The sequence below is a fragment of the Lathyrus oleraceus genome, chromosome 2, assembly GCF_024323335.1.
Source record: "Lathyrus oleraceus cultivar Zhongwan6 chromosome 2, CAAS_Psat_ZW6_1.0, whole genome shotgun sequence".
NCBI classification, from domain to species: Eukaryota; Viridiplantae; Streptophyta; class Magnoliopsida; order Fabales; family Fabaceae; genus Lathyrus; species Lathyrus oleraceus.
In genome coordinates, this window is record NC_066580.1 from 382271651 (window position 1) to 382294753 (window position 23103).

The 23103-nt window shown below is 34.0% G+C and overlaps 2 protein-coding genes across 2 annotated transcripts; one reads left to right on the top strand and one right to left on the bottom strand.

Moving 5' to 3' along the window:
- The first annotated feature begins 6454 nt into the window (after positions 1-6454).
- LOC127119615 (protein RETARDED ROOT GROWTH, mitochondrial) lies at positions 6455-10684 on the top strand. Its single transcript, XM_051049880.1, has 7 exons — positions 6455-6849; positions 7990-8104; positions 9166-9325; positions 9410-9558; positions 9841-9992; positions 10171-10285; positions 10427-10684. Exons 1-7 carry the CDS (start codon positions 6593-6595, stop codon positions 10562-10564), a joined length of 1086 nt encoding a protein of 361 aa, XP_050905837.1. The 5' UTR covers positions 6455-6592; the 3' UTR covers positions 10565-10684.
- A 4040-nt stretch (positions 10685-14724) lies between these two features.
- On the bottom strand, positions 14725-17198 carry LOC127119616 (uncharacterized protein At5g01610). The gene is made up of 3 exons (XM_051049881.1): positions 16877-17198; positions 16320-16374; positions 14725-15275 (listed from the first exon to the last, which is right to left on the bottom strand). The coding sequence occupies exons 1-3, from the start codon at positions 16982-16984 to the stop codon at positions 14896-14898; spliced, it is 543 nt and encodes a 180-aa protein (XP_050905838.1). The 5' UTR covers positions 16985-17198; the 3' UTR covers positions 14725-14895.
- Between the last annotated feature and the right edge of the window lie 5905 nt (positions 17199-23103).

Sequence of the window (23103 nt, forward strand, 5' to 3'; positions counted from 1 at the left end):
GAACTGTTATTATGTACCTGCAATTAGCAGAAATATTATTTCCGTTTCTTGTTTGGACAAGTTTGGTTTTTCATTTATAATAAAGAACAATTGTTGCTCAATTTATTTGAATGATATATTCTATGCTACTGCACAAATGAACAATGGACTATATGTCCTTGATCTTGAAATGCCTATTTATAACATTAATACTAAAAGAATGAAATCTAATGAGTTAAATCTAACTTACCTTTGGCATTGTCGATTAGGCCACATAAATGAGAAACGCATTTCCAAACTCCATAAAGATGGACTCTTGGACTCTTTTGATTATGAATCATATGAGACATGCAGATCTTGTTTAATTGGAAAGATGACAAAGTCTCCATTCACAAGAAAAGGTGAAAGAGCTAATGATCTTTTGGCCCTCATACATATTGATGTATGTGGACCACTGAACATACCAGCCATAAGAGGTTTTCAGTACTTTATCACATTTACTGATGATTTCAGTAGATATGGTTATGTGTATTTAATGAAACACAAATCAGAGTCCTTTGAAAGGTTCAAGGAATTCAAGAATGAAGTACAAAACCAACTAGGTAAGAATATTAAAACTCTTCGATCAGATCGAGGTGGTGAATATTTAAGCCATGAGTTTGATGACCATCTGAAAGAGTGTGGGATCCTGTCCCAACTTACTCCTCCTGGAACACCCCAATGGAATGGTGTATCTGAGAGAAGAAATCGAACCCTATTAGACATGGTCCGATCCATGATGAGTCACGTCGATCTTCCAAACTCCTTTTGGGGACATGCACTATTGACAACAGCTTACACACTTAACCGTGTTCCATCCGAAAAGGTTGAGAAGACACCATATGAGATATGGAGTGGTAAGAAACCACATATGTCTTACATGAAGATTTGGGGTTGCGAAGTTTATGTGAAACGACAAATTTCAACTAAGCTTGAGCCCAAATCTGACAAATGCTTATTTGTGGGGTATCCTAAAGAAACAAGAGGGTATTACTTCTACAATCCTTCTGAGGGCAAAGTGTTTGTCGCTCGAATTGGAGTTTTCCTAGAAAAGGATTTTATTTCCAAAGGAATCAGTGGGAGAAATGTAGAGCTTGAAGAAATTCAAGAATCACAAAGCATTGATACACCTATGGAGGAATTAGAGCATGAAACACAAGTAGTTGTGGAAGAGCAACCTGCTCAAGTAGAACAAGACCAACGTAGGTCAAGCAGGATACGTCACCTACCTGAGAGATATGGATATCTCATAACTGATCAAGGTGATGTATTACTCATGGATCAAGATGAGCCTGTGACCTACCAAGAGGCCATAACTGGTCCCGAGTCTGAGAAGTGGCTAGAAGCCATGAAATCTGAAATGGATTCCATGTACACAAACCAAGTTTGGACCTTGGTAGAGCCTCTTGTAGGAGTTAACCCTATAGGATGCAAGTGGGTCTTCAAAAAGAAGACTGACATGGATGGTAAGGTACATACCTATAAAGCAAGACTGATTGCAAAAGGATATAAACAAATTCATGGGGTTGACTATGATGAAACCTTTTCACCAGTTGCAATGCTTAAATCTATTCGGATTTTACTTGCTATCGCTGCATATCATGATTATGAAATATGACAGATGGATGTCAAAACTGCATTCCTTAATGGGAATCTTCTTGAGGATGTGTACATGACACAACCTGAAGGATTTGACGTACCAGAAGAAGCCCAAAAGATATGTAAGTTACAAAGATCAATCTATGGATTGAAGCAAGCTTCCAGAGGCTGGAATCTTTGTTTTAATGAAACAGTAAAACAATATGGATTCATCAAGAACGAAGATGAGCCTTGTGGCTATAAGAAGGTTAGTGGGAGCATGATCGTTTTCCTGGTATTATATATAGATGACATATTACTCATTGGAAACAATGTCCCTACCCTGCAACAAGTAAAGTCTTGGTTGGGGAAATGCTTTTCTATGAAGGACCTAGGTGAAGCAACCTATATATTAGGAATTAGAATCTATAGAGATAGATCACAAAAACTGCTTGGCCTAAGTCAGAGTACATACATAGACAAAGTGCTGAGACGCTTTAATATGCATGATTCCAAGAAAGGATTCATACCTATGCAATATGGCATGTGTCTATCAAAAACACAATCCCCTTCAACTAAGGAAGAAAGGGATCGCACGAATAAGATTCCATATGCATCTATAATAGGATCTATCATGTATGCCATGTTATGTACTCTATCAGATGTCTCATATGCTTTGAGTGCAATGAGTAGGTACCAATCTGATCCTGGTGATGCTCATTGGGTAGTTGTCAAGAATATCCTTAAGTATTTGAGAAGGAATGAGGACTCATTCTTGATATATGGAGGTCAGGAAGAGCTGGATGTAATTGGATACACCGATGCTAGCTTCCAGACAGATAAGGATGACTTTAGATCGCAATCTGGTTGTGTGTTTTGCTTAAATGGTGGCGCTGTGAGCTGGAAGAGTTCAAAGCAAGATACAGTTGCTGATTCTACAACCGAGGCCGAGTATATTGCTGCCTCAAGTGCAGCAAAGGAAGCTGTTTGGATCAAAAAGTTCATTAGTGAACTTGGTATGGTTCCTAGCATTGTGGATCCCATTGGTCTTTATTGTGATAACAATGGTGCTATCGCACAAGCTAAGGAACCTAGATCTCACCAATGATCCAAACATATACTTAGGCGTTATCACCTCATTCGAGAGATAATAGATAGAGGAGATGTGAAAATATGCAGAGTACCTACACTTGACAATATTGTTGACCCACTGACAAAGCCTCTTACGCAACAGAAGCATGATGGCCATACTAGATCTATGGGCATTAGGGGTATGCCTGATTGGCTCTAGTGCTAGTGGGAGATTGTTGGTGTAAGCCCTAGAGGCCAATACTTTTGGTACTTGTATCGTATTTATTAATAATAAAAGACTTTTTCTTTATTATGTTTGTTTAATAAAGTCCCTAAAATAGCTAGTCCGTTTAATGTATCCAGTGTGACTTAATCATGAGATCACATTAAACATAAGGACACTATTCTTAAAGTATTCGTAGTCGAGCTTTATTGTGAAGTGGGATAACATTAAAGCATTAAGACTATTATGTATATAGACTGATGGTCACATCTCATGGATCATGGATAAAGAGTTATCAAGTCTTAAACATAGGTATGAATATTAAGAGTAATATTTATACTGGATTGACCCGCTATGAGAATACTATATAGAATGTTATGCAAAGTGTCATAAGTTATTCTCATGGTGATAATGGTGTATACCACCCTTCGATCTGAAACCACTATAGACCCTAGATGTAGAGTCAAGTGCCTTATTGCTGATCAAACATTGTCCGTAACTGGATGACCATAAAGTCAGTTGATGGGTACTCCACGAAGCATGCTAAGGGACATGAGTGACCTAGATGGAATTTGTCAATCCTGCGTAACAGGATAAATGTTTATGGGCCCAATATTGAACTGGACAAGGATGACACGGTCTATGCCTTGTGTTCAATATAGACATAAGGGTAAAATGGTAATTGTATACATAAGTATTATCACAAAAGGATTTGTCAGATCACATGACATTTTCGTGTCTTCGGTAGCAGTAATGTGTTGCTAGATACCACTCACTGTTTATTATGTTAAATGCGTGATTTAATATAATTTCCAATGCCACGAAAACCTACAGGGTCACACACAAAAGGACGGATTGATGAGAGATAGAGTAACTTAGGAACACCGTAAGGTACGGTGCACTTAAGTGAATTGTAGAACATCGTCAGGTACGATGTACTTAAGTAGAATACGAAATATGGTAAGGTACCACGCGCTTAAGTGATTTTGGCATATTATAAGATATGGGCCACATACACTTAAGTGGGCTTTTTTTAGCTTATAGCCCACACAAGTGGTTTTATAAATAGAACCCTTGTGCAGAAGCATTTAGTGCAGTTGCATTTTTTCTTTTCTCTCTCCCTCCCTCTCTCTCTCTCTCTCAAAGCCTTCATTCGTAGCAGCTAGCGCTGAGATTGAAGGAATCCGTTCGTGTGGACTGAGTAGAGGCGTTGTCATCGTTCAACGTTCGTGATCGCTCCGTAGATCTGCATCAAAGGTTTCAATCGTCACAAGAGGTAACGATTCTATCAATGATCATGCCCATTCGTAAGGATCACTAAAGGAGAAAATTTTAAATTCCGCTACGTTTTGGATCGCTATTCTCCTTGAAAAACTTCATGCGTGCAATCAAAGATAAGAACCTTCGCAAAAAAGTGGTGAATGTTGGGTATGCTCTAACTCAGCCGTCATTTCAATATTACAGTGATGAAATTAGACTATCTAATACAGATGCAGGAAGATGTGTGGGTAACATACCAGTAGAGCAGTGGATAATGGCATTTGACGGAGGTTGTGAATGGGGTCACATAACAACAAACCTTGTGGAATGCATGAACGACGTATTCAAAGGCATTAGAAATCTACCAATAACCGCTTTGGTCAAAACAACCTATTATAGGTTGGCTTCTACCTTCACAACCAGAGGTGAAAGATGGAATCCAGTGTTAATGTCGGGTCAAATATTCAGTGAATGTTGTACGAAAGTGATGAAAGAGGAGAGTATCAAAGCTAGCACACACGCGGTAACAGTCTTTGACCGTCATAGGCAAAATTTCAGTGTACAGGAAACAATGGACCACAATGAGGGGAAGCCAAATTTATCCTATGCTATCAAACTAAACAGAAGTTGGTGCAACTGTGCAAAGTTCCAGGCCTTCCGTATTCCTTGCTCCCATGTCATTGTGGCATGCTCACATACTTGCCAGGATGCTTACAACCATCTATTTGATGTTTACAAGGCCATTACCGTCATGAATGTGTATAACAAAAGCTTCTCAGTGCTACCAATGGAGGAATACTGACCTCCATATGAAGGTGACATAGTTTGACACAACGATGAGATGCGAAGAAAGAAAAAAGGACGGCCAAACAACTCGCGTATTATAATAGAAATGGATACGACTGATAAAATGATAAGACTATGTAGTATATGTCGTCAACCAGGACACAATAAGAACAACTGTCCCATTCTATAGCAACATCTGCATCATAAGATAATATCTCCTTTTAAATTTTGTAACCTTGGATTTTTATATATCATTATCTTTTTGTTACAACAAGGTCAACAACAAACATCACTACAACATAAGCAAACTTAAAACAGAACATTCCTAACTGATTACAACAATCAAAATGATATTATCTCGTCCAAACATCATTTCCCTAATATCCTTATCAGTTTTGACTCACACCCAACCAAATATACTATCGAGTCTCTCAATACTTCTAATTTTTTTCCCCTTCTGGTATTTTTCCATCTAACCAACGAACCGGCTCCCTCTTCAGTTGATCGAAACTAGTGATGTTCCAGAAGAGCATCAACATCGGAGGTTTGTCTCTCGAATAAACCACCTTTCCATAGCGGCGACGAACACCAAACATGTTTGCAAAATGATGAAATGAGATGTGGAAAAGTGATTCACACAACACCTCTATTTATAACACAAAAAATTGCACTTTACACTGAGGCGCCAGACCAATTGGCGCGCCTCCTCTTCAAACTAACACATGGACGCCAATTGGATTGGCAGCACCATGTGTTGTAGCCAATCCAATTGACGCCTCCTCTATAACTTTAGAAGATGGCGCCTCCTCTAATAGGTGGGATAGATCGGATTTTTGTTTGAAATCAGAGTTATTTTGGATTTTTTTTTGAAAAATAGAGGTATTTTGGTAAAAAAAATCTCATCTAACTGATGACACATACGAAGAAGGACTTTCTCGTTTAATTTAAAGGAGAAAGACGAAGAAGGCTTGCTGGTTTTCGTGTTTGGTTTCAAAAGAGGAATTAGGGTTCACGTTCATGTTCATGGATTTGTATTTAAAAGCCATTTTAATTTTTTTTTTATTAAAATCGTTATTTGAATTAAAATTGTTTTTTAAAATTAAAATCAAATATGTTAAATTAAAATATTTATTAAATATGACATTACTGTATTTATGCAACATCATTAATGGGACTGTTAAATGGACTATGAAAATTTTAAGAAAATTAAAATTTAGAGGTAAAAAATTGAGAAAATGGATGGTGCACTGATAGTGTAAATTATTTTTACACTCTCAACCAATGACAATCATACATCCCGCCAAATTTTAAATTTTAAATTATTTATATGATTTGACACTTTAAAGTATTTTAATTGGATATATGTGTAATACTTTTTTACACTGATAATGTACTATGGTTAAACTCTAAAAAATTAATTTTTAAAATGAAAGACTAAAAGTTAAAATTTAAATTTTTTAAAGCATAATAATATTAATAATAAAAAAATATAAAAAGAAATCGTGTAGAAAAAAATTTAATTGAAGTAGAAAAAAACGTGGAAAGGAAGAGCGAGAGAAACACAGAATGGGTTGAGAAACGCGAGAAGACAACAAAACTGAGAGCAATAGCAGAAGAAGAAGAAGAAAGAAGGGACTTCCGCTTCCCTTTCAGCGAATGGGTGGAAGATGGATAAAAACCCTCTCTTCCCTTTTGTATAACAACAACCACCGGCACATATTAACTCCACCTTCTTCTCCTTCACTATCCAAACCCCACTTTCCCTTTTTCATCAACCGTTTCCTCACTGTCGCCGCAATCCCTTGTCATATCGACCCGGATCCGATTGATTTGGATCATACTCGTGGATTCGGTGCCCCGGAGGATGATCCCTGTGTCAAAGTCCCCATCAAGGCCTTCTTCCTTTCCACCAGGTTTTGATTTGTCCTCTATAATTTCTCAAATCACCAGTTAGTTTTTCGGCTGTTTTTACTTTTCTATTCTGTTACTGTTCCATTACTGTTATGTCAATTTCAATTTTGCCCTATCGTATGCTTTGTATGTTGCTGTTTATTTGTTGGATTTTGAAGACTCTAATAGAATTTGTAAGCGTAGAGATGAGTAAAGAGAGAAACTTTAGACTTTAGAGAGAATCTCAATATTTGTATCAGGTTTCTTTCAGTCCTCCTCACTTTTCAATCTAGGGGAAGGCGTGTCACCGTGTGTGACATGTATCAGTGTACAACACTTGTAAGACACCAGTGTGACATGTGTTGGAAAATATGGCATGTGTCAGGGTCCAACACTTGTAAGACATCTGCGCGATATGTGTTGGAAAATGCAACATGTGTCTCTGTCCGACACTTGTAAGACACCCGTGTGACATGTGTTGGAAAAGTCAGAGAAGTGTTTAAAAAATGGTTTTTTCCTTTGCTTTGACACTCTTTGAATCGGTGTCTGATAACACCCATATGAGATTCATACAACATGTTTAAGACATTTCAGACCAATGTTTAAAAAAAATTTGATTTTGTCTTTAACACACCTTATACATTTTTTAGAAAAGTCTCACACATCTAAAAGGGGTTAAACATGTATTGAAATAATGTTATCAATGAAGAATTAACGACATTAGTTTTGATTATTCTTTTAATAATTGATGGATAAATGAAGCTCAAATATTGTCATAGATTTGGCGGTATCGGTTTATCGGTGTTAGAGTGTATGTGTCCGTGTGAGAGTTTGTGTTTCATAGCTTTCAATCATGGAGGCTTAGAGAAGCTTGTCTCTAGTTTCACTAGTATTAACAAGCTACTATTACAGCTGGCACAACCAAATGCTAGAGAATAGGATACAATGCAGTAAATGCATAGTAAAAATATGCATTTATGACAATAGATTTGAAACTTTTGAGTTTTCTTGTCTTTTTTGTTCCTTTTGTGGCGATGCATTTTGTTAATTTTTCAAGTTGTTTGGGTTTGAACTGACTTGAACCCCTTGCCCCTCACGTGTGTTTTTGTTGTCCTGTTCTGTTTCTCTATGATTTGGCTGTCTCAGATTCGTGATTTTGGCAGTATAAATTTGAAAGGCATTCAGGCTGACAATCCAAGAAACATTGTACCTCCATCTTCCCGCTCAGCATTAAACTATGTTGCTCTCCGCTTCTGCAACTATAATTTGGATGCTAATGTAAGATTATGTTTTATTTTGTTTTTCTCTATAGACAATTTTGTGTTTTTATAGGAAGTCACAACTCACAACCTTCACAGTCGCTCATAGAAATCTCTACTCTACTGCTAAGTTGCTTTTTTAGAATACAACACCTCTTATGTTATTGATGCTCCTCTAGGGAAGAATATGCACTTCGTGTCACTGGATTGAGATTATTAGGAAGCTTTTTTTATAGGCGGGTAGTGGCAGAATGAGTGTTGTCAAATTATGGAGATAGTTGAGCTATAGCATAGTGGGTTTTTGATGAATTTTCTACACAAATCGTGATGCTATCCTAGTTTCGCTATTAGGGCTGTTGCAGCCGCCATTCTAGTTTCTTCTCGCAGATGTAGCAGCAACAGCAAAAAAGGAGAATTTTAAGGCTTTTGAAAATAACAAAACTTTACATATGTGATATGTGCCAAACTTGATCTAGTTTTGAAATAGAAAAGCTAAAGAGTCAGTTAGTTAGTTAGTACGGCTCTTGTATTCACCTTAAGGCCTAAACCTTTCAATTTTGTAAATTATGCTTTGCCTCTGTTTCTTTTTTTTTTAATTTGTTACCGCCTGTCATTTTAAAATATGCAATTAACTTATTTGAACCGCTACGCGGCTACCACTATCTTCCCGCAACACTATATACTGTTTCACATAGCTGGTTTTCGGTGTTCTGCAATTTTCTGCAATCTTATACTGATAACACTGGGCAGCATTAAACTAGTATGCGCATTTGAAGCTCAAATCTAAGAGAAGGGGAAATTCAGGCTCAATAATATCATTTTATTGTGCTAATTCTCTCTCTTACTTAAAGTGGAAGTATAGGTGCTAAGCTGCATCCTGAATCAAAATTTGTTTTATTATTGATTGATGATAAGTAAATGAATACATTCTTAAGTTGCTATTTTCTAGAAGGACAATAATAGTACATGGTTAAAACATGATTCTTTGTGTTTCATAATATAAAAAACCGTTTAAATAGATTTACTTATACAATATAAAGTATGATTAAAAAACTCAACAACTTGAGGCATTTGGTTTAGGGACATGGATTTCATGTGAAAGCAAGCAACTGTCGTTATATGGTTGTCTACCAGTATGGATCCGCTGTTTTGTTTAATATTGAGGATCATGAAGTGGATATTTACCTGCAACTAGTTAAGAGGCATGCATCTGGTTTACTTTCAGAGATGGTGAAAGATGGTAATTTTTTCCAGAGAAACTAATGAATCATGTTGGTTCTTTGGACTCTCTTTGTGTATCTTTTAACATGAGTTTTGTGATTAGATTATGCAATAAGGGAGAAACCACAATTAGTTGAGGATATGCAAGGTGGTCCAGACTACATAGTTCTGAAATCTTTAGACACTGATGGCATTCGATTAATTGGAAGTGTGCTGGGACAAAGCATAGCTCTGGATTATTTTGTCTCACAGGTTGGAATGTGCCAAATACCTTATTACTTGGATTTGGATTGTGCAGTCAGCACATTGGTGACTGTTGGATTGAGATCGGACAATTCAGATTTTCAATGCAGATTTTGATTTTAAAAAAACTAAAATACCAAGCTTGAAATTTGGACTGTCGATCCGGCGGCCGTTAATCTGCTAACTTCTTGAATGCATGGATCATTGATTGCAAGCAATCCATACTATTTTCCATATCCCAATGAGAAAACATTCATTGAAAATTTGACATTGGTTTTCACTAATTATCAGGTTGATGGCTTAGTTGAAGAGTTTGCAGGCATAAATCGTGGAATGGAGAAAACCGGAACTTTCACCATGGATAAAAAGAAGTTGCTTCAGCTTGTTGGGAAGGCTAACTCCAATTTGGCTGATGTGATTCTTAAAGTTGGTCTCTTCGAAAGGTATTATCATCATTGTTTTAGTCCTAAGAATAATATGCACTTGATTTAAGTTTACATATCCCAAAATATTCAGAACCAATTTTATAGACTCATTTCATCATAGACAATAATACTAAAAATTCAATTTATTGAACTTGTTTTGAGCCTCTTCATTCATCTTTTATTATCGATTAATCAGATCAGAAATTGCTTGGAGGGATGCAAAGTATGCTCAAATATATGAGTATCTTAGGGAGGAGTATGAAGTAGCACAACGCTTTGGAAACCTAGATTACAAATTGAAATTTGTAGAGGTATGTAATATGGTAGAATTATTACAGGGGGAGGAGAAAAACTGCAGAGAAATATCATCAAACTACCTTTTATATTTAATTATTTTACTATAGATTATGCTATCTAATTAAGGCTTATTATGTTGATTTGGTTACTTGCAGCACAATATTCATTTTTTACAAGAAGTTCTCCAGAACAGGAAGTCGGATTTCTTGGAATGGTGCATTATTGGTCTATTATCAATTGAAAATGTTATATCCATATACGAGATTCTAAAAGATTCAAACGCAGTTTCGTAGTAAAGTAGCAGAAAGGTTGAAGCTAGATTAAGTTATTGTTACAGTAGTTCTTCCCATTTTTGAGCTAATCATAATTTTGCCCTTTGTATTTATGATTAATAAATTCACATATTCATTGAATTGTATGAAATTCACAATAGTTTCTAAGTTATACAAGGCGAAACCCCCATCATCCTCACATAATAAGAAAGGATATCAACTATACATATGAAAATTATGCTTCCTTTAGTGAGTGATTGTTGGTATAAAAAGTCTAGCTTGATTTATCTTAAGTGAAATCATATGAGACCGACAAGTTTGGCAAAATTGTGGTGTGCCACTATGGTTCAGTGTTATGATTCTGTAAAATTCAGTGTGATTTTGTTAGAGTTGTGTATCAGACAAGCTAGCTTTTGTCAGCTGCAGTCTGTTAAGAATTAGTTAACTAAACTCTTGTCATAACTCGAGTTAAGTGATTCAAATCAAATCAAGAATGATTCGAGTCACATTTCTAATGAGCAAATTAAATTTGAAAAACTTGTTCGTGATTCGATTTAAACAATAGCATGATTCGAGTTAAATAATTATGAAGACTAATCAAGGGCACGAAGAAAATAATTAAATATTCTATTTTAATTTATTTTATAATAATTTATTTAATTTTATTCTAGAATTTCAATATTATTGTAATAATTTATTTAGTTTTATTTTAGAATTTTAATATTTTTTAATATTTGTTTCTTAGCATCTATTTAAAAAACGATGTAACCTAATATGTACCTATAAAGTGGTGTCATTTATGACTCATTTAGGAAAAAAATTACCACCTTTATAGATTCTTCCAAACCCTTTGTGAAAAGTAAAAATGACTCATATTTTCGGAAATGCATATTCGACGCAACTATTTTCCACAAACTCGAACGCCTACCTTGATATATTTCTGAGTTGCGTCTCTGAATGTTTTCTTGATATATTTCGTAGATGCATATCCGAAAGTAGTCCAGATAATTCAAACCAGAAACAAAGACAATATGAGCAAGATCTATAAACAAAATCAACCCAACATTAAATTAAAACATTCAACATTATATAGATAGTTGTTAACGTAAATTTAACATTACATATCGTTATAAATGAGTAGTTCAGGAAGCTGCAACATATTGGTAATATCGTCGACAAATCTTTCAATCTTCGCATCCACTTCAATCATACCATTTGATGTGTAACGGTAAAATGTACTCCACATGACCTTTAAATCTTCATCTGTCTTTAGTTTAAAATTGGTGAATTGTATCTTCCCTTCGCTGTCAAGTGGTGGTGAACGATACTCGAGCTTGACAGCTCTCCAATTTTCTAGATATCGAAGGAGAGTATTCAGTTTGTATATCATATCGAAGATAGGTGTGTCATCGGTGATCCTAAATTGAAACGAAGATTTTGTGCCATTGAAATACACAATGCAAGGTGATGATATACATTCATTCTCTGGTTGTTGTGTGTTTCGTAGAAAATATGGATTGAGAGATACCCTATTTATACAAGTATTGGGTCAATTTGGATCTTAGAAACCTTATCATGTCATCAGGTCACTTTTCGGAGATGCATCTCTGATTACACCCTGATTTTTTTTACGAAAATGGTGTTTACGGATAGGCATATCTGAAAAGTTTCATGATGTTTTTTTTAATAAGTATGAGGTTTATTCGAATATGCATATCCAAAATTACCCTGAACCGGAATCAAACCAGAACCTGTGTATACAAAAATGAAAAATACAAACCATAAAATTTGTAAACTGAAACAGTCGACATTAACACCATCATTGTTGAATATATATTATTTATGTATTAAATCGTATCAAGATTACATCGTTTAAGATAATACATTCAAAAAAGTGTATTGATTACAATCTAAAATGTCTTAAAATATGCATCACCGCATAAATCTACTACCGATTCCTCCTTCGACTTTTCCTTATTTGATTCTTTTTCAAGCTCGATCAATTTGGTGAACTCTTTCATCCTTTTTAGAAAGTGATCCGACCAAGTTTTCGTCTCTTTTGTAGAATATGTCGTCCACTCCAATGATGTGCTTGGTATATGACGCCCCGATTTCAAATAAACCTGAACAAAATATAACGATTTTAAAAGCCACCCAATACACATGATGTGTCCGAAAGGATCTTTAGGTGGGTCACTCTGAAGTTGAACAAATATCTATGAGAAACCACATCTTGTTAGATCGATACACACCTAGTTATATGTACTTTCTATAAGATGGACCATTTCAGGGAAGTGCATCCATTTTGAAAATGGTGCGGGATCACTAACACAAGGAGTAAGAGCATCATGAATTGCATCAAAATGTTATGTTTTCCCGTATAGTGATGTGTAGGATTCCCTAGCGCCGTCAACTTTTTCAAAAGTTGTTGGCGGACAAAAAAGTGATTCTCATCTCCTTTACCGAGCAAGCCGGATACGGCCCGAGAACCGCAATTACCATCCTCCTTAACATGTACAATCCGCTCAATGTGTTTGTTCATAAAATGTGGCATTTCTTTGAAGAACATTTTCTCAATCCAGTGTCATCACATTTTAACTTCCGAATCAGTGGAACATACATGCCGTTTCTCTCGCATCTCATGATTACAAATGCTTGCCTTCTATTAGAACCAATGTTGGGCCTTCCGACTACAATGTTGAACCCCAATTTCCTAACCTACATGCGGACCCATTCAAGCATATGTTCACGAGCAATAAATAGTTATTCATTTCTAAATTGTTGACCAACATCTAACTTGACATCAACCAGTCTAACACCATGTTTAACATCATCATTCACCTCAACCAGTTTAACATCATCCTTTACTTCATCCGATTTTACATCATTACTTACAACATCTTTGAGAAAGATATTTCGGGTGCACCATATCTAATACAAACCAAAACAAAAAAACGGTTTAAAAAATTCATAGTAATAGGCAACTTCTCAGATGCATCTCCGAAACAGATAACATGTGAATTCGAAGATGTATATCCGGACGTAATGTTCATTTTTTCAACTCAAGAACAAGATTGATGCAAGTAATAAGATATGAAATGAATGAACTTTACCTTAAATTACAATTTCTTTTCCTCCCTTTGATGTGATAAAACACATGAATGATGATTTGGAGTCGAAAAGTTGATTGAAAATGATTTTTTAAAGGATTTTGGGTTATGGAGGAGGTATGGAGTGTGTGAGAGATGATCATGCAAGGTGGTCATATATTCAATTTTTCACTTGAGATTTTCGGAGACGCATCTCCAAAATATTACTGAATGGTTAAATGATAAACCATCTTAATGAAAGCATTGTTTAAATGGCTTCAGGAGTCTTTTCAGAGATGCATCTGTGAATTCACCCTCATAAATTTTGGCAGATGCATTTTCGGAATAAATTTAGGCAAAAATGGGATTTAGTGCGCTTGGATATGCTTCTTCGAAATTGCCTAAGGGCATTTTGGAATTTCCAGACGTGCGATCCACACCATAAGGATGGGAAAAGAAATTGCCCTCATTTAAATTTAGGAAAGTTTTGTAATCTCATTTGAAACAAGTTTGAAATGAATTAGAATGTTCTCTTTTATGAGAATGGTGCGTGAGCTTTGTCTCCTCTTTTTGGTTCTTAGATTGGAACACTAATTGAATCTTATAAATGACTTTCTTACCATTGCGGCTATTCTTATTGGTTTATCATTCTCTATGATTGTGGCGCCTTCCTTATCATCTCCTTCTTCAAATTCATATGTTTCTTATTTTTCTCCTTTGGTTTGCTACCTTGTTAGAACAAGTCACTTGGTTAGATCATTCATTATATGTGGAAGAAATTTCTCCTACATCAGAACATCTCATGATTTGAGTCAAAAGGTGTGATTCGAGTCATGTATTTAGTGCCAAATTCTAATTTCTAAAACTTGATCAAGATTCGAGTCATAACTTTTTCCGATTTGACTCGTGTTTCCTAAAGCAAATTTTTTAAAAAATAAAATATTCATGATAAAGATTTACATGATTCAAATCACGCTTGCATGAATTTCTTGATTCTAATCACAAACTTTCTAATTTAAATTCTCTCGCAGACTTTTAATCAAAGGGCAATTTTCTACCTGTAATCTGTATTGCATAGTTAGAGCTTCCATATGAGCTTACCAAATTAATTTCAATTCAATGTGACAATGAATGACCCGAACAACAATACATACAATATATATAATATAGAGAAGATGATCCTAACCCAGAGACTTTTTCTGTAAACATTTCCAATAATTTAGACTCTAAAACTCTTCCATACTAATAAAACATATCATAAACTCAGAATTCCGGTACTCTAACAGCATCACGAGGCGTATCGAAAGCATCTTTTGGCCTTGACTTCTTTACACCAGCAGTCACCCAAATCTTATCAGATTTGTAACCTTCAACTGTCACACTTGTCACCTTAACCCATACAAGAACTTTGGTTTTCATTCCTTCTATTGCCGAAAGCTTTCCCCTTGTAAGAACAGCTTTGACACGGGTTGCGTATCGCAGTACAGAGGAATCCTTGAAGCTTACCTCACATGCAGATGGCAAGTAGACAATCAACTTACCCTTGATTTCGTCGAACTCATAACAGATTGTGTTTTGAGGAAATAGCCCCGGCGGTAAATTGAAGTCGCGGAGAAGATCTGGTAAGCTTTTTTGTGGCTTACCTGTTGGAAAACATTGTGAAAATATGTGTCAACTGTCAACAATGTTACAAGTTAACATAATCTATCCTATTCAGATAATAAGGGTGTGTTTGAATCAGTTTTAATTTATAGTTTTTAAAAACTATTTTGTAAATCAATTTTAGAAGAGTTTTGAAGAAATAAAAATAAAATAAAACATGTTTGGTCATTCTACTTTTAAAAAATCGTTTTAAAAAGTGTACCACTTTTCCTTATTTTTTCCTCTTCATAATTTCCAAAACTGAAAACCAAAAACCAAAACCTCTAAAACCTGTTTTAATTTTTTAGTTTTTAAAACTCTCAAATAGAGAATAGTTTTCAAAAACAATTTTATAAAATTAAACTACCAAACAAATTTTATTATTTTCAAATTTTAAAAACTAAAAACAGTTTTACAAAACCAAATCAAACAGGCCCTAATTGTCTTGTTATTTTAGTTTAGACTGTATTAACTACTACTAACATCCATGTAATTAGTTCAGAGTTATTCCTCCCAAAAACCAAACCAAACAGGTCCGTGACAAACGGGCATGCCCGCCACGAAAAAAACGGGATGGGACAAGCATAGTTGAGGGTACAAGCCTGATGGCCCGCCCTGCGAAAAAATAAGGGTGGAGCAGGCATGCGGGATTTGCACCCCTAAAGGCTCAAAGTTGTAAAAATTCTTGTAAACGCCTGTATATGCGAAAACCCGAAGAAAAAAAAGAGCGGGGTGGACATATTGGAGGGTGTGGGCCTAAAGCCTTGATCCATCCCACAAAAAAAAAATTGTGGGCAAAATAGGCATGTCTGGCGGACCAAGCCATTTTGCCAACCCTAACCTCAGTGCCTAAAAAAGGGCCAAGTATGAAGGAGGTAGGTGACACATAAAAAACTTATTATTGCCGGTTGGCTAAAATGCAATGAACATGATAACTAATCACCATAAGCTAATTGATTGATTTGAACTGACTTAATCAATTGGTTTGAAGTAAATTCTTGGATGAATGCATTTAAGGAACATTTAAGGTCAAAATCCATCCATACCTTTGAGTTTGTTAAAAACCCATTTGGCCTTCTCTTCAACTGTATTAGAGAAAGTCTGCAAAAGAAAAACCTTATGTCAGCAAAACAAGGTAGTGGCATAAAATAAACAGTTTAAATGAATATGGTTATTAATTATTATACTTGGACACAAGTGAAGTGAATTTAAGGCAATTTCCAGAATCGATTCTACACATCAGCTGATATTAGAATCAATTCTACACATCTAGCTGAAATTAGAATCAATTATACACATCTAGCTGAAATTGGAATCAATTCTCAAAATCAGTTATACTCAGAACATCCAAAATGTCAAAATCCATTTTACACATCAAGATTCAATTTGATTCCTCCAAAAGTGGAACAAAACATACAATAAATCTTCTATTCAAATCTATGGGAAGAAGGAAACATTTTCATCAGAAAAAGCAACCAATCAACACAATCCAAGGTTGTCTCACAAAAAAAAATCATTCATTTAGATCTCTAAAATTCCCATGAAAAGGGTTAAAGGAAAAAATGCACTGCAAGACAGACAGAAAGCATAGAAAGTTACTAACATTGATGTCTTGAGAGATGTTAGAGAACTCTTCTTTAGCTTTTTTAGTAAACCATGAATCTCCAAGTCCTATCTTCAAGCTTGTTACTTTAGTAAGAGCTTTCTCCATCTTAGGTTGTTTTTGCAATGAGATGAGAGAATCTCTCTATCTCTCTCTCACCCAGATGAAGAAAATGAAGGGAAATGAGAACACAAAGAACACAAGACAAGGAAAAAGGGTATGTGAAGTGATGATAAAGGTTTCACCTTTGCATCCAAAAAATGTGTAGCTGGCAACAACAAACAGACAAAGTAGAATGATGCTCACAAACAGTACACTGTGGTGTTTCACTAGCACTTTTTTCTCGATCAAAGTACAATAACTTTTTTATTATTATTATTTTTATTTTTAAGATTTGGAAGTTGTAAAAAAAATAAAAATAAAGAATAATATTAAATTTAATATAATATATGTGTCTAAGATAAAATGTAAATAATAATATTATAAATAACATAATTAAAGTTAAAATTATTAAAACTTGGGTTAGACAAATAAGTTGTTTTAGGTTTTTACAAATAAGTTAATTATTTTATAAGAGATAATAAATTTTAAAATATCTATTCAATCTTATTTAATAAGTTTTTTAATTTTTTTTTGCATATATCTATAAAAAATGGTCGATAAGTTTCTATTATTTAATATTTGAATCCGTTATATATATATATATATATATATATATATATATATATATATATATATATATATATATATATATATATATATATATATATATATATATATATATATATATATATATATATATATATATATATATTGAATCAATAGTAAAGTTGTTCCCTTATATAAAAATATTTGAATCAACAATATATTTTTTTCTCGTATATAAATATTATTTTTATTTTGATAAAATTTATAATTTTTTTGAATTAATAGTAAAGTTGTTCCCATTAATAACAATCACATAGTTTATAAAAATATTTTGGATCAAACAATAAATATTTTTATCTATATAAAAACATTTTGATCAACAATACATTTTGACTCGCTATGTAGTTTCATTTTTCCCATTTCATATAATTTCTACAATATGAGTCACCAAATTTTATGGACTCACTACATAATTCATAATTGGATCAATAATTTCATTTTTTATGTTTCATATGTATTTATTCAGTGGTCTCAAAAATAATTAATACATCATAAAATATTTTTTTTATAAACATTATAAAATACTATTTGGATCAATAATAAACATTTTTTTGTATATTAATATTATAATAAAACAGGAGATTTTTTCTCATAAATAAATATTATTTTTGTTATTAGAATTATTTATAAAAATATTTGAATTAGTAGGAAATGTTTCACATTTTTAAAAATAAAATTGTTTCTAACAATATTTGGATCAACAATATATTTTTTTAGATATATACAAAATATGCCTATTAATAAAATATTTGGATCAATTATAAACTTTTATCGAAGTTGAACAAAAGAGGTATTAACCCTACATAATATCATAGACCGGAGGAAGTTAGTGCCATAACCTTGCAAGGTATTAACCCTATATAATTTCATTGGTCATAGAATTAGCTGAACTATTCTACTACATGTGTTGCCCTACAACTGGGCACAAATGTATGATATTCTATAATTGTTAAGTATACTTATATGTGTTGTTGAAGGCATATACGATTTACAATCATAAATTTGCAACCGCCAACTAGGATTTAAGAAGAGATTTAACATCTAATAAACCGGGTGGCAGATTGAAAGTTCTGTAGCCTCCAATATGTGAAAATTTCTTCACCACCTACAAATACAAAATTTTAAGTAGTGATAAGTAAACAATGATTATTTGAAAGCCACCAAACTGTCACAAATAATGGAACCATAAAACTATTACATTTGCAGAAAGGCCACCCTTATCCTCTTCAAGCTTAATTTTCAAATCCTCACCTAAGTAGAAGGTTAGAAAGTAGAAACTTGAATTTGAGAATTTTAAATGCGTAATGAAGCATGTTTGCTAGAAAGTAAGTAACAAACCTCGTTTTGAACATCAACATTACAAGAAATAATAAATTCATGTTTGACGATACCAATACAATTTCCAGCCGTTGAAGCATGTTTGATGATACCAACATCATTTTTAACCATTTGCTCTTCTTATAAAGGCCCCATGTTTGACCTACGGTTTGTCATTCTTTTTAGTTCCGAACAATATAAAATAATAGGCATAAAAAATACCATAAAAACGAATCATTTTCCAGATATATTTCTCCCAAATTCATTCAACAAAGCCTCTGTTGCAAAGAACTTCCATTAGTTTTGCTAAAGCATTCACTTCATCAGAATCTAAACTTTTTATATTCAAACAATAACACATAATATTTCTCAATATGATTTTTATTGTCTTCTACTTATCATATAATTTTGAGTTACAATCCTTCTTATTTATCTGTTAGATTAAATGTGGAAGCTAGTTTTTACATTTCTATACCATCAAAATAAAGATGAAAATTGAGATATTGCATACCATACTCGTCAATAGGTGCGTCATAATCATAACTCGTAGAAATGAAAGGTCGACTAGTTGTTTGGTCAAAGTTAGTCCTTCCATGGTACTATTTCAAAGCAAGCAAGCAAAAAAGTGTATCAGTTGGTTTACTATCTACCATTTTAACTTAATGATTCAACATTTGGAGCACATGATGAGGAGTAAGCTCTCAAATTTCCCTGTCAAATGTGAAATAAATGTCATAAAAATCAAATTTTAACTTAATGATTAAAAACGAAACACATGAGTTTGCTTTCCCATTTCAAGATGGTCCATACCTCACAGATTTTAAATAGTAAAAACAGATAATAAATTAATGAAAATCAACTGACCTTGATAGGTTTTGAGAAGAATTCATAAACATCTCTTTCTGTTACCTTTAAGGGCATCTAAAATCATCATAACACATTGGCAATAATCAGAACATGATATCAAATACTCAAAATTATACCAGGTCATATAATCCAAGACAAAAACAGAATAGGGCCAACCAAATAACCCGATATGCAAAAACAATTGTGTTGATCCCATACTAGACCTGCCTCAGGCTCCACAACTTCCTTCTTCTCCCTAAGTCTCCTACTATTCACATTAAAATACAACCATTACATGAAACAGAATAACAATGTTGTTGTGCCTCGAAAAATGAGAACACAACGCTCACGAAGCGCAATTGCACGCTCACGGGATGGACTAAATAGAGTCGCCACTGAACTTTATTTATTCCCAAAGGGGGAAAGGGAAAATATTGATAAAACCCCTAAAAGAACGATTAAGATTATGGTCATCGCATCCAAATTTGGGTTCAGGAGTCAATTATGCAGGGGAAAGGTATTAGCACTCCTCACATCTGTGGTACTCAACGTGAACCATTTGGTTAGTTATGCACATTAGTGTTAGTTGAGAAATGTTACGCTTCTCGAGTTATTGAAAGGGAAAAGAAAAGGACAAAAAGATATACGTTTTATTAGGGTACCTGACGAGACTTTAAATATCGCTCCTATGTATCTCCGGGTGCGATAGAGAACTCAAGGCTTACGTAGTTTCTGGGTAGAAAATGTTTCTTTGTTGGTCGATTTTAGCGAAATCTATATTTGTCTCAATCGACAGAAAAACATTACTTGATACCCAAAACAAGTGAGGAGCGGACATTTGTATCACATTTAATGGATTTCTATATATAAACATTCATGGGAAAATGTCACTTATCTTAACTCACATGATTGTGGACGAAACATTGTCTTGCATCGTCTCGAGACAAAATATATTTCGTTTGAAAAATGGGGTTTAGGATCGCACGGAGGCGAGATAAGAGTTTGATGTGTTGGATGTATTTTGGGTGATGGCGAGAGCTTGGATGAGCAAGATATTCATCTCAAATTCTAGCATCAAGAGCTCATGGTATCCACCACGTTTCTTTTCCATCTTATTTGCAAAACTGGTTTGATATTTTTAAATGTTTTGAGGTTTTTGATTGAGCAAAGGTTTGCGAAAACATGGAAGTTTTTTATAGATGGCGAGAGCTTGGATGAGCGACATATCCATCTCGAATCCGATCCTCTAGAGCTCATGGTATCCACCATATTCCTTTTTCATATTTATTGAAAAGTGTTTAATAAGAATTAAGTGTTTTGATTTTCATTTGGAAAAATGGCTTGACGTTGGATCAAGAATTTGATTAACGTCTGCGAAAAGGTGATTTAACAAAACGGTTTAAAAGTTGAAAAAATGATTTGAAGGTGAAATGTTTGAGAAGTTGGGAGATAGAAATGGATTGAAATGGTTTGGTCTTTATTTGGAAAATGGAACTTGACGTTGGATCAAGCATTTGTTTTTTTTTTGTTCATTTTGAAAACAATTGATTTTATTCTTTTTTGGTTATTTAAATGATTAATTTTTCTAACTAATGGAAAGAAAATAAAAACAAATAAAGACAAATTACAATCAAAGGGACAGGGTATACACTTGTCAATCGGGGAATGTGATGAAGCAATTAAAATATAAACCAATCAAACAAGTAAATGTAAACACACAAAAAGAAGAAAGCTTTTTGTAAGAAGGCCCAAGAGTAAGACACGAGACCGAAATAAACCAAACTCATTATAAGAAGACCCAAGAGTAAGCCACATAATCAAAAACCAACCGAAATCGAAAGCGACTGAATTTAGCTCCCAAACTAACTCAAAATGGATTCATGTAAGAATCATTTTACAAGAAACAGAGCAAAAAAATATGCATCTAAACGATTTTCGAAAATTAAATTGGATTTTAACTTTGAAATTGCAATGCAATAAAAAATCTTATCTCCCCCGAGACTACTAAATATCACATAAATCAAATGGCAATAAGAGAGAAGTAGAAAATAAACGATAGAATAAAACATATACAAAATAAGAAAGGTAAAAAAATTAACAAAAGCGGGTGCATACAATTCAAAGTAACTAGAGCCCAAGAGGCCCAAAATAAAATAAAATATAAAAAAAAAAGTAAAATATAAAAACAAACAATAAAATAGGATAAGGGCAAAATATAAAAGAAGAAAAAAAAACCAATTTGTTGTACACACAGGGGGCAGCGCCCCATTAGCTAATAAACCTTAATATGAAATTCAAACACCTCAAATAATAGGATGACACATGGCGAGTGTGGTTAAAAGAAAAAAAAAGACCAAAACAAAATACATTGTCACTTCTAAATCTCTCTCTGTGTACCATGCATTATGCTTTTAAAAAAAATAGACAGAACTCATCTTTCCCAAACGTATTCCAAATAATATTCACAATTATAAAAATAATTCCTCTCTCATGAACATAACAAAAATTCTTCTTTCTTTTAAATGAAAACAATAACCAAACAAGCTAACAAGAAACAAGCACAAACACACGCATATGCAAATCAAAACATAATTTCATGGAATCATAAAAAAATAAATTGAAGAGAAAAGGCGTGAGAGCTGCCAATGGCGGGGTTATTGTAAGGACATGCGATTAGGGTGGCTGCTCTGGTTGCATTTATGGTGGATGTGGTGAAACCGTGAAGTAGCAATGCATTTCGTGAGCTAGTTGTATGAGCAGTATGAAAAGTTGAGAGTTTGGTTTTCAAGTTTGAAGAATGAAGGGTCAAGTGATTTGTAATAAGAGCTTGATGAGGTTTGTTGGAGTCTTATAGTGAGATTTCACATGAAGGTGGTGGCGAAGAGAGTATGGAGTTGGTTTGTTGAAGAAAGGTTTTAAGTTGATGTGAAAGAGTTTTTATGCATGAGCATGGAGGAAGGGGGTTGGTGTTGATCGAAAAAAGAAGATGAAATCTTCTTCCACTTTCGTTTCTTTTTCGTTTTTTACTGTGTGAAAGGAAATCCAAACATGATATTGTGTTGTGGTGTTACTGTATGAAGTAGGAGGAAATGAAAAAAAAAAGAATGATATTATGAAGGAGGTTTGTGGTGTCTAGTATGGGAAATGTTACTGCATATGAAGATGGAAGCAATGAGAGAAATTGAGGGAAGTTTGTGTGAATTTTTACAACTTTGTTGTTGATGTTAAGTTAGTGTATGGAAGATATTTTAGTGTAGGTTATTGTTAAAGATTGATGTGAGGTTGATGGATGAGGAAGGAGAATGATAATGGTGAATGTTGTAATGTTCGATTTGTATTGTTGAAGAATTGGTGAA

Coding starts and splice junctions, on each gene's coding strand:
- LOC127119615 (XM_051049880.1), top strand. CDS start 6,593: ATGGGTGGAAGATGGATAAAAACCCTCTCTTCCCTTTTGTATAACAAC. Junction 9,326..9,409: donor TTCAGAGATGGTGAAAGATG/GTAATTTTTTCC, acceptor TTTTGTGATTAG/ATTATGCAATAAGGGAGAAA. Junction 10,286..10,426: donor ACAAATTGAAATTTGTAGAG/GTATGTAATATG, acceptor GGTTACTTGCAG/CACAATATTCATTTTTTACA.
- LOC127119616 (XM_051049881.1), bottom strand. CDS start 16,984: ATGGAGAAAGCTCTTACTAAAGTAACAAGCTTGAAGATAGGACTTGGA. Junction 16,375..16,876: donor ACATCTCTCAAGACATCAAT/GTTAGTAACTTT, acceptor TTTCTTTTGCAG/ACTTTCTCTAATACAGTTGA. Junction 15,276..16,319: donor GGTTTTTAACAAACTCAAAG/GTATGGATGGAT, acceptor GTTTTCCAACAG/GTAAGCCACAAAAAAGCTTA.